The sequence below is a fragment of the Periophthalmus magnuspinnatus genome, chromosome 19 (genome assembly GCF_009829125.3).
Source record: "Periophthalmus magnuspinnatus isolate fPerMag1 chromosome 19, fPerMag1.2.pri, whole genome shotgun sequence".
Classification (NCBI taxonomy): Eukaryota; Metazoa; Chordata; class Actinopteri; order Gobiiformes; family Gobiidae; genus Periophthalmus; species Periophthalmus magnuspinnatus.
The window spans coordinates 8,208,437-8,220,255 of NC_047144.1; the positions used below are offsets into that span (position 1 = coordinate 8,208,437).

General features: G+C 45.0%; 1 protein-coding gene across 1 annotated transcript in view; it reads right to left on the reverse strand.

Moving 5' to 3' along the window:
• The window catches only part of slc35g1 (solute carrier family 35 member G1), a 45,657-nt gene extending 33,923 nt beyond the window's left edge, over window positions 1-11,734 (reverse strand). The window contains exon 1 of the mRNA XM_055229538.1: window positions 11,284-11,734. Within this exon, the coding sequence (XP_055085513.1) occupies window positions 11,284-11,596 (313 nt within the window). The 5' untranslated portion in view covers window positions 11,597-11,734. The remainder of the gene's footprint in view (window positions 1-11,283) is intronic.
• Window positions 11,735-11,819: the final 85 nt, after the last annotated feature.

The following is an 11,819-nucleotide window of genomic DNA, read 5'->3' on the forward strand; positions in this document are numbered from 1 at the left end:
GGGCACGGTGGGGATTGTGGGGAGGGGCATGGCAGGTGTGGCAGGGAGGGGTGGGCAGGGGCATAGCCAGAGCAGCGGGGAGGGGCATAGCAGGAGGAGCGGGGAGGACCTTAGCAGGAGGAGCAACACGGGGTTTAGCATAAGGAAGAGGGCGGGCCTTAGCGAGACGAATACAGAGGGGGTTAGCGGGAGGAGAAGGGAGGGGCATGGAGTGGGTGGTGGGGAGGGGCACGGCAGGGGCGGCGGGGGTGAGCACGGCGGCAAGGGGCATGGTAGGAGTTGTGGGAAGGGGCATGGCGAGGGTGGCAGGGGCAGCGGGGAGGGGCATAGCTGGAGCGGCGGGGAGGGGCATGGCGGGGGCAGTGGGGGTGGGCATGGCGGGGATGGTGGGGGGGGACATAGCATGAACACCAGGGAGGGGCATAACGGGAGGAGCGGGGAGGACCTTAGCAGAAGGAGCAACACGGGGTTTAGCATAAGGAACAGCGCGGGTCTTAGCAAGAGGAATACGGAGGGGATTAGCTGGAGGAGAAGGGAGGGGCATGGAGGGAGTGGCGGGGGCAGCGGGGAAGGGCATGGCGGGAGCAGCGAAGGTGGGCTTGGCAGGGGACGTGAGGAGGGCCATGGCGTCGGTAGTGGGGAGGGGCACGGCCGAGGTGGGCGTGGGCACGGCGAGGAGGGGCACGGCAGGGGTCATGGGGAGGGGCATGGCGGGTATGGCAGGGAGGGGTGTGGCAGGGGCAGTGGGGAGGGGCATAGTCGAAGCGGTGGGGAGGGGCATGATGGGGCAGTGAGGGTGGGCATGGCAGGGGTGGCGGTGGGCGGCATAGCAGGAGGAGCAATGCAGGGTTTAGCATAAGGAACAGGGCGGGCCTTAGCAAGACGAATACGGAAGGGATTAGCGGTAGGAGAAGGGAGGGGCATGGAGGGGGCGGCAGAGGCAGCCGGGAGGGGCATGGCGGGAGCAGGGGAGAGGGGCATGGCGGGGGTGGCTGGGAGGGGTATAGTGGGAGGAGCAGGGAGGGGTATGGCGGGAGCAGCAGGCAGGGGCATAGCGGCAGCGGCGGAGGTGGGCATGGCGGGGAGGGGCATGGCGGGAGCAGCGGAGGTGGGTATGGTGGGAGCAGCGGTGAGGGGCATGGCAGGAGCAGAGGAGAGGGGCATGGCCGGGGTGGCGGGGAGGGGCATCGCTGGAGGAGCAGGGAGGGGTATGGCAGGAGCAGCAGGCAGGGGCATAGCCGGAGAGGCAGGGGCAGCAGGGGTGGGCATGGCGGGGATGGCATAGCAGGAGGAGCAATGCAGGGTTTAGCATAAGGAACAGGGCGGGCCTTAGCAAGACGAATACGGAGGGGCTTACCTGGAGGAGCAGGGAGGGGCATGGCGGGATCAGCGGCAGTTGAAGTAACGTGAGCCTTCGCAAGACGCATGCAGCGCAGCGTAGCAAGAGTAGGGAGGGGCATAGCACGAGCAGCAGGGAGGAGCACAGCCGGAGAAGCAGGGAGGGACATAGTATGTGTGTGTGTATTTGTGTAAATGTGTATGTCTGTGTGTGCAAGAATGTGTGAGGACTTAGCTCCTGATGTGAGGACGTGTGCAGGAGGTCTGGACGGAGTGCAGGAGTATGTGTGTATTTGTGTAAATGTGTATGTCTGTGTGTGCAAGAGTGTGTGAGGACTTAGCTCCTGATGTGAGGACGTGTGCAGGAGGTCTGGACGGAGTGCAGGAGTATGTGTGTGTGTATTTGTGTAAATGTGTATGTCTGTGTGTGCAAGAGTGTGTGAGGACTTAGCTCCTGATGTGAGGACGTGTGCAGGAGGTCCTGACGTCTGGAGCAGAGCTGGCCTTTGTCTCACACAGATCTGTGGAGAGACACATTTGTGTCAGACACTGATGCTGCAAACAGGACTCACAAGAATACAGCAAACTACACTAAATGACAAAACTGTATAGACCAAAACGCTTCTCACGTTCGTTTCTAAAATTTCAGTTTATGCCAAAAGCTGAACGCAGATAGCAAAACAGTCATTTGAGAGCTCTTTGCATACATGTTAAATTAGAAGATACTGTATTGTTATGTTTTAATAACCCCAAATGCATGTGAATGTTTTGAAATAATACATTGGTAGTTGGCCTTACCCAGTTATTTTGGCCTCTCAGTGTCTAACATGTCTGCAGTACTAGATCAACAGTGATTTTGATCAACAGTATTTTGATTGATTTATCTAACTCTTATGTATTATCCTGAACTAATTTAGTGAATTTGTCATGTTTTTAGGGTCAACTATATTTGCAAAGTGAAGACATGTTACAGTGCTTTTATGCATAGAGGTACCCAGTTAGTGAGTGCCTCTCTATTTCAACATACACATTCATCTGACACACTGTATGGACCTAAAGTGTCCTATACAACACTGTATTCTCAGCTGCTGAAAGGCAACAATGCAAAAAGCAGGAGGTGAAAACATATGGTCTTCTGGTAGTCTAAGGTAAGTCCAGAAGGTTAATAGTTTTTTTTGAAAGGACAAAATATTGAATAATGCACAAAAAGCGGTATTTTGAAATGATGATAACCACAAAAATGTCAAAACGAAATCATATCTTAAGGAGTAGTGCAAGAAACACAAATATTCAAATAATGTAGTACTGTCAACAAAAGCTTGTAATCTTACTCACAATGAGAATATAAAGTAGCCAAAACTTTTACTTAAGTAAGAGTACTGTTACTTCAATAATAGGTAAAGTAAAAGTAAAAGTATGCTGCTAGAAAAGCACTGTGAAATAACTACCCCTAATGTGAATGTGGAAAGTCACAAACCTCACGTTTTTTCCCACAGAAGTCTCCTAGTGTGAGTTAGGGAGCGGTCAGTAGAAGTCTGGGTGAAAATGTCCCAAAGTTATGTCTCTTTTCCAAAGAAAACGTCAAATAAAGTTCGTAAATACAGTTTTTTGTCGCAGCGAGGTTTGCAAAGTCTGCAATGATACATGAGCATTTGAAACACGCGCTTGGCGGAAACAACAACAACAACAGCACGCGCGCACTGAAGTCAGCGTGCGTCTTTGCATCATCTGTAACCAGGGGCGGATGAAATACTCAATTTTGTTAAGCAAAAGTTCACATATAGGAGCAAAGAAAGTACCTGTTCAAGATATGCGCAAAATGACTTCTTACTCTTTAAGTACAAAGTCATTTTGCGCATATGCTTAGGTCCTGTAAGGCTTCAAATGTATTGATTTTGATTGATAAAGATTTGTGCTGAATTTTGTTCAATAAAAACGACTCAATCTAGTTGTTTTTAGACTCACGTTGTCGGATTTCCCAATTCTGACATCTCAAAGAGACTACCGAGATACATCAAAAAGCAGCTGCCTGGGAACTCGTTGGTGCCAGGGTGAATATGAGTGGTAAGTTAACATGCGCAGATTTGTTAATTCAGATAAATTTATGGAGGCTAATAACCAAATGTATTAAAGACTGATTCAACATTAAAAAAATATATTTATTTAAGGTTTTTACATTAAATAGAATTAGCTGCAGAATCGGGTGGACCCAGGATCGCTTTTTTTTTTTTTTTTTTTTTTAGTTTTGTAGAGTGCAACCAATTGTAATATTTTAGTCAAATGAAGCAAAACTTTACGAGATTTCATTTTAGCGTCTTTTTCCCATCTACCGCTATTAACCTCAAAATTCCCTCCAAATAAACAGCCAATCAGACGTGTAGGAGGCTCGTGATCTGCTCTGGAACAGAGCGCGACGTGACAAGCTGCCGCTAGTCGCTGCAGTTTGTCGCTGCCTGTGTGTTCGATTTTAAAGCCTATGCGATGAGTGTCGCTGCACGCTGTCATTAGTCGCTCCCCGTGTGTCGAGCCCATGAGTGGAGCCAGGACCAGACACTCGGTGCGAGATCGTCTGCGTATCATCATCCTGGTCGGTGCCGGATCATCCGCGTGTCCACATCCGGTCTCCTGCACTGCTCCAGCTCCCGCACTCCCGGCTCTGCTCCCGCCTGGTTTCCCCGACCTGGTATGGTACTGTTTCACCTTGTCTCCTGCACACTACGCCCCTGGACCTCGCCCTGCACTCTGCTCCTTTCCCTGGCTCTGGTCTACTGGTCTTTGCCTCTGTGGCCCATGTTCCCGTATCCCGGCTCGTCCTCTGCACCTCGCTCCAGCGCCATACAGCGCGCTCCGCTCCTGGATCCTGCCCTGGACTCTGGCTCCTGTCCCCTGCTGGATTAATTATTGTGTTTGAACTGAATTTCACCATTTTGTAAATAAACACTGTAAATCTGCCCCGAGTCTGCACGTCTTTGGGCCACCCAACCCCACCGGTTACAACATAAACAGAAGAAGGACCACCATCCTGGTCTGCCAGTCCAGAGGTACTATCCCCAACCGCCACACGATGTTGCAGAGGCGCGTCAGCCAAGACAGCCCCACAACCTACAGAGACTTAAGCTACTCGAGATGGATGTCACCCACCCCTGGAGCCTGCCACCGAGAAGCTTGCCAACCAACTCAGTGACTTCAGCCAGGGTGATGGATGAGTCCACTTTCAGCTCCTCAGTCTCTGTTTCCACCGCTAAAGGCATGATAGTGGGATTCAGGAGATCCTAAAAGTATGAAAAGTAAGAAAGACAAAGAGTGAGTGACAGAAGAGATGGAGGGAACGAGAGAGAAAGATAGACACTATGTGTGAACCGGAGCAGATATGTTTACATCTGAACTACAACAGGGAGATGGGTGACCAAATAAATCTATTTTTAATTGTTGAGGCCCCTTAATGAGGTAATGTAGGCCATTTAACAGCATCTCATTCCAACTAGATTTCATCATTCATTTCAGGATATTGGTTCTGGTAAAATACCAAAATAAAAAAAATCTAAGAATTCAGGGTGTGGAAAGATACATTTGGATAATAATAAGTAATTAAGTAAGTAATTTTGCAATAGCTGAGGTGGCTAGAGACTACAAAGAGACAGAACTAAAAATATCACCCAAAAAAATCTATAAACCAACTTTGTGTTTAAACATCTCCATCATCTATTGCATGGTCACCATTTCAGTTTCAATGTGCAATAAAACAAAAACCTACTGCCCTAAGCTATGACAGGAGGATGCCTTTCTTCCTCTTTACCCTCCGGACATCCACTCCATGTCTCAGCCTGCCACCAAACAACTACATCATTATGTTTTACACACTTATGTTGCAGGTACCAATCTAAAACAACACATCCCACAATCATTCAGACAACAAAAGTGGCTGCAGTTGGTTATACCCATTGGTTAAGTATTGCTGGTGGAAAGGCTGCAGAAATGACTGGCCAAGTCCAACCAGTTTCACATCTCATCCCTGACATGTTTCTAATAGTTTGTGCAAATGTGTGCCTGTGTGCAAAGTTGGAAGCCATTATTAAAGCTATATTTAGGTAGGCTATGTGACAAGATGTGTGCAATTAGAGATCCCTGCGCGTTTAGTAGCAAATGAATTGTACAAAATTCAGTCCGCTTCACAGTGGTTTTCCATTTTGCTAAACTGAAAACCAAATTTTGTCAAAATGAGCAGGCAAACTAACAGCAAGCAGGTGGATGCCATTAACTGTGATTAAAAACACCACTGAGTGCACTGTGCGACCTGTCACTGGTCAACTGCACGCGCTCTGCTCCAAACACCAGAAAAACTAACTCCACTGAAACATTACATGGTACATGTGCCACATACTCACCAATTTAAGTCCTATTAAAGAGTTAGCATCCACAAAACTCCGTACAGTGACAAGTTCAAGGCGCACGCTGCAAACTTTTCGATGACTGAGTGAGTTTACTACGCGCTGTGGCGGGGACAGAGCCGCAGAGCGAAACCACGAGCCTTTTTTCTGTGGGGCGTTCACAGAACCTCGGACAAATAGACACGACAAAGAGCGTGCTGTGGGATACAAATATTATCAACGTAAATGTGTTACCTGGAACTGTTAGCACTCTCACTAGTGTTACTTTTCATATAAATATTCTGTATAAGGACTAAAGCAATAGGTTTATGGGCCACACAACCACAGAGCTGCACATCAATGACAAACAAGTGCGGCACCACTGTGGCAAGTAGAGGGCGCCAGAGGGCGCCAGACTCCACTATCACAGCACTGAAAGTGTGAAACAGTTTTAATAAAACCATATTGATAAATGAATTGATAGATATATTGATTAACTGAAAAACAGATGAACATTTCCTGGATTAGGGAATGACATCATGCAGCTGCAAGACCAAGGCAAAGAAGACAACCAAAAACTGCAGGATAAGATCAAAACCTTTGACATAAAGGTTCTGATCTTTGGGGCCCAGAGGAAGATGTCTCACATGGGCCCTACTCATGTAGCCTGTATATTAATAGGAAGAGATGTGGATGGCGGCAACAGACCCCCTCGAATATAAGCTTAATGGAACATGCACAAATAATGTAAAATGTATTATCATAGGCTCATGTGGCTAAACCATCTGCATCATTGAGGTCAGGTAGTTTGCTCATTATCATTGTTTTTTCCACAAATGCTGATTAGTATAGCCTATTTGAGTTCATCTTTTGTTTATATTATTATTATTAATAATAATAGTATTATAATTATTATTATTATTATTATTATTATTATTACAACTACCGTACAATTTTGGGTAATAAATTGATGATTTGCCATGTTTTGAATGGTGGATTTTGTACATTCCCACTGTGTGTGAATGCCTCCTGGTTCTTCCTCTCTCTCCTCTCCCTCAGTGCTGTGAGCTGTGGAGTGTGGACAGGAGGACAATAACCCAGTCTGGGTAATGCGCGCTGGGTCTTTGTGTGTCACTACATCGGAATGCCGACAATAAGTTCACACAAAAGCCACTTTAATACAGCACATCTGCTCAAACATTTATATATATATATATATATATATATATATATATATATATATATATATATATATATATGGCTACAGCAAATTTCAAAGCAACTGGAATTTTATGGCCTATAGATGACTAAATGTCTGGAAATTTGTCTAACAACACAAGCATGCAATCATACAACCTAATGAATAAAATATCTATAAATTGGTAAATAAAGGATTTTGCCATTTGTTACTAAAAAGCTAGTCCAAGGTTAACTTGTATAAATGTTGTGGAGTCTGCCCTCTGCTGTTTAAAACGCCTCTTGCGTTAAGGCTGTTGAAGCCCAAGGAATACCACAAAATCCAATTAACCCACAGGAAATAAATAATATTTTAAATAGTAGCCCCCTCTGTTGTACTACTAAAACAATAATACTGATTCTAAGTTGTCATTTATTTGTAAGTTCCAACAATGCACAAACCCAGTGAATTCGGTCCAATGCCATAAGCTGTGTGGTGAAACAACAATCGCATCAACAATACAGCGTAACAATAGACCACAATCCTCTGGTGCACGTATTGGAGCAGTGCAGGCAGCAGCTCCCTGACTCAGTTGTTTGTGAAAAGCTCCTATGGACAAAAGACAACAGGCCATGCAGCGGTGACAATGATGTAACCACAGTATTTAAAAGACAGAAACACAACAACAGTTATGAGTGAATAGAGAATACTTTATTGAGAAGTTGTATAAATAATATCTCTCTTTAAAGAAATATACTTTACTACACGTTTATGAAAAGGTATGGATACAAAACAGCTTCAAGGTTAAGGCTTATGTCTCCAAAGTGATTCATTCATTACTGTAGTAGACTTATAGGTGTATTATATTGTATTTAGAGGCTTATGGCAGCAAAAATATTTAATGTGTAAAGAGGTATTATAATAATTAAAAAACATACCACGCCTTTTATAAATACAGTATAATTTAAATATTTAGGGCTTTAAAAATCTGATACGGCTCAGATAAGATACTGAAAGTGAAGAAAAAAATGCAAAAAATAAATATATATACAGTTGAAACCAGAAGTTTACATACACTATATAAAAAGACACTTTTTTTTTCTCACTATATAACATTTAATTAGAACTGAAGAAGCGGCTTGGATGAGCAGCGAAACGTCTTCATTCCTACAAGATTTGTCCAGTTGACAGATTTAACTTAATTAGATTAAAGTTTTCCAGTTTTAGGTCAATTAGGATTACCAAAATTATTTCTATTTGCTAAATGAAAGGAATAATGTGACAAGTATTTTCTTTACACATTTTTTCATTACATTCTTCTGAGTCAGAAGTTTACATACTGTAAGATTACTGTGTATTTAAACAATTTGGCAAAACCCAGATGATGATGTCATGACTTTAGAAGCTTCTGATAGGTTTATTGACAACATTTGAGTTAATTAGAGACACCGCTATGGATGTATTTGAAGGCACATGCTTCTTTGCGTAACATCATGGTAAACTCAAAAGGAATCAGAACAAAAGCAAAACACCCTGTGAAGATGTTGCTGAAGCTGGTAAGAGTATGTCATTATCCACAGTGAAACAAGGACTGTAACGACATGGACTGAAAGGCCACTCTGCCAGGAAGAAGCCATTACTCCAAAAGGGACAAATACCTTGCTTTTTGGAGACATGTCCTGTGGTTGGATGAAACTAAAATTGAACTGTTTGGCCATAATGAGCATCTTTACGTTTGGAGGAAAAAGGGGGAAGCTAGCAAGCCAGAGAACACCATCCGAATTGTGAAATACGGGGGTGGCAGGGACTGGTGCACTTGACAAAATAGATGGCATCATGTGGAAAGAACATTATGCGGAAGACATCTGCCAGGAAGTTAGAACTTGGATGCAAATGTGTCTTTCAAATGGACGATGACCTGAAACATACTGTCAAACTGGTTACAAAATGGCTTAAGGATAACAAAAGCAATGTTTTGGAGTGGCCACCTGCACTGTAAACAGTGTTGGTGAAGCACTGATAGGCCTCCTCCTGAGCTTTTGCCTCTGTGACCATCAGTGGATCCAACTCACCAACAGGTTTTAATTGGTTGACAGCTCTGCCCTTCTCTTCACCCGAGTGTCCTGAGGTCAGATGACACAACAACAAAGTCAATCATCGACCTCCTGCCTAGAGTGTCCTGGTGCCACATGCACTGACAGACGCCCTTGTGCTTGAACATGGTGTTTGGTATGGACAAACCATGACTAACACAGAAGTCCAATAACAGAACACTGCTCGAGTTCAGATCAGGGAGGCCCTTCTTCCTAATGACCCCTCTCCAGGTGTCACTGCTGGAGCCCACATGGGCGTTGAAGTCCCAGAGTAGAACAGCGGAGTCCCCGGTCTTTCCTTCCCAAAGACTCCAAGAAGGCTGGGTAGTCTGCACCTGCTGTTTGGCCCGTAGGCCGATACAACAATGAGACATCTGTCCCCGACCTGACGGGGCAGGGATGCTGGCAACGCGAGAGAAATTGAGAGTTCAGCCCCTCTTAAGGAATTGGGTTCCAGAGCCCAAGCTGTGTGTGGAGGTGAGGCCGACTATAAGTAGTGAGTAATGCCAACAGATCTCTCTGCACTGGCCCCCTGTGGATCCTCCTGCAGGTGGTGGGTCCACAGGTGGATGGCCCCATGTTGCTTCTTCGGGCTGTTCCCGACCAGGCCCAGCAAAGGTCCAGCCATCAGGCACTCGCCGTCACCCACCCCAGGCCTGGATCCAGGGTGGGGCCCCAGTAATGCCAATCCGGGCAATGTAATTGGCCTTGTTGTCAGACTTGTCATAAAGGGCTTCTGAATCGCTCTTAGTCCAACCTGTTCCCAGGACCTGTTTGCCATAAGTGACCCTACCAGAGGCATGAAGCCCCCGACAATACAGCTCCCAGGATTATTTGGGTGCTCAAACCCCTCCCCTACGTTAAGGTGGCAGTTCAAGGAGGTGCTCAACACATTGGATAAATTTGCATGGCCAGTTTAAAAAAAAATAAAAATCTGATAACTAGAATAATCAAATAATAATTTGATCACATTTTTTGGTGTATGTCAACATGTCCATGAGAATCTGATAATCTATATATATTTGGAAAACAAAGTATTATAATAAAAAAAGTTACACTTTCTCTTTCATATTTGCCACATCAGTTACTATTTTTGCATAATTTCCTTTGTCACAAAAACATGGACAGGTGTGAACAATCATGAGGAAATCAGATTACTCACACTATTGTAACTGCTTACATGACATTTCAGTAAACCAATAACCCCAGAACGACCAGACCAAACCAGATTTTTGAGTTGCATGTAAACAGATCCAGTAACTAAGCACAGCGGGAGAGAACTTTTAATCCAAATATCCTCACCTGAACATGATGACAGTGGCGTCTGCTAAAGGCATCTGCTGCACAGCGTAGAAGAGCAGGATCATGGCATTGGAGCCAAGGAGGCCACACAGTAACAGATAGATGCGTTTGTCTCTGGGGCCAATGAAGCCTGTCCTGAGGCACACATACTGATTTCAGTATAAGTTTATTTAAGTAGCACATTCAGCTTCAGCTGACCAAAGTGCTTCTCATAAAAGTAAAAAAATATATATACAGATGACACGATACATAGGAAACGTACAATAAAACACCACTAGTTAGTATTAAATGCCAGGGAGAAGAGGTGGGTTTTCAGTCTAGTCTTAAACTGTGTTAAAGACTGAGAGGATTTAAAAGGCAGAGGGCGCTGTTCCATAGTCAGAGTGCTGCCACATAAAATGCAGAGGGCTAATTCTAACTTTAAGTTTAGATTAGATAAAATGTTACTTTTGGCTTAAACTATGGAAGACTGACAAATTACACATACATCTTTAGTTGTATAAACAATTTCTTCACCAAGTGTACATGAGAGTGTGAGTAATCCTGCCTGTCAGTGATGTAGGGTGGCCAGATTTTATTTATTTATTTATTTGCTTTTTTTTTAATCAAAAACTGAAAACATCCCCAAGTTGGATTGGTTGGTAATAATACAATTGTGAAAAATGTGCGTAATTAAGAATATTCTTATGCACTCGTCCAGTTCCTGACTTATTCACATGTGTTTCAAGACTCACATGTGGGTCTGAGGGACTTGTGTCGGTGCATTTACTTTGGAGGGATCAAATTAGTCAAAAATTGGGACACCTAGGACTTCGTATAAAACTGGGACAAATCAATGTTTTTGTATAAATCTGCTGGGACAGGGGACACAGGGCCCAAGCACGGGGCTGTCCCGGGTAAATAGGGCCGTCCTACTGTGATATCCTTTATTAACAAAGAAAGACAAGGACCTCACATGTTGTAGATATCTGTTGAAAAGTTTGTCAGATTGCTCAAAGTCTTGTACCTTTGGGTGCGCTCTCAGTCCGTGCTGATGTTGACTCTCTGACGCAAAACGCCGGTGGACACAGTGTTTTCTTGTGGCGCTGTTCCGGTGCGTGCTGATTTCCTCTCGTCTCTTTCTCCTCGGTAACATCATCACAGCCGCTCCACGCTCTGGATTCTCCCTGTAACGGGCGCGTTTGTGCCGTCTGCTCGTCGAAACACTCACAGTCTCCGTCGTCGTCGGTGTCATGGCTGTCAACTTTACTGAAGGCTACAGTAATGCCATCCTCCAGGGTCAAAGCCCGCTCGTGTTCGCTGTGGTCACAGTCTCCCATGGTAAGATGTGGCGGCCGAGAGGCAGCATGCCGCGGACAGACTGCTGTCTGCCTTTGTCCCACTCAGCTCCCGAGAAGACAAGGTTAATGACTAACCTTGGTGGCAGGATATAAGCTCCTATGCACTGGTTACTTTACCCACAGGGGGGCGGAGGAGGAGGAGGAGGAGGAGAAGGAGAAGAAGAAGAAGAAGAAGAAGAATCTTAAAAACAACTGAGGAGGG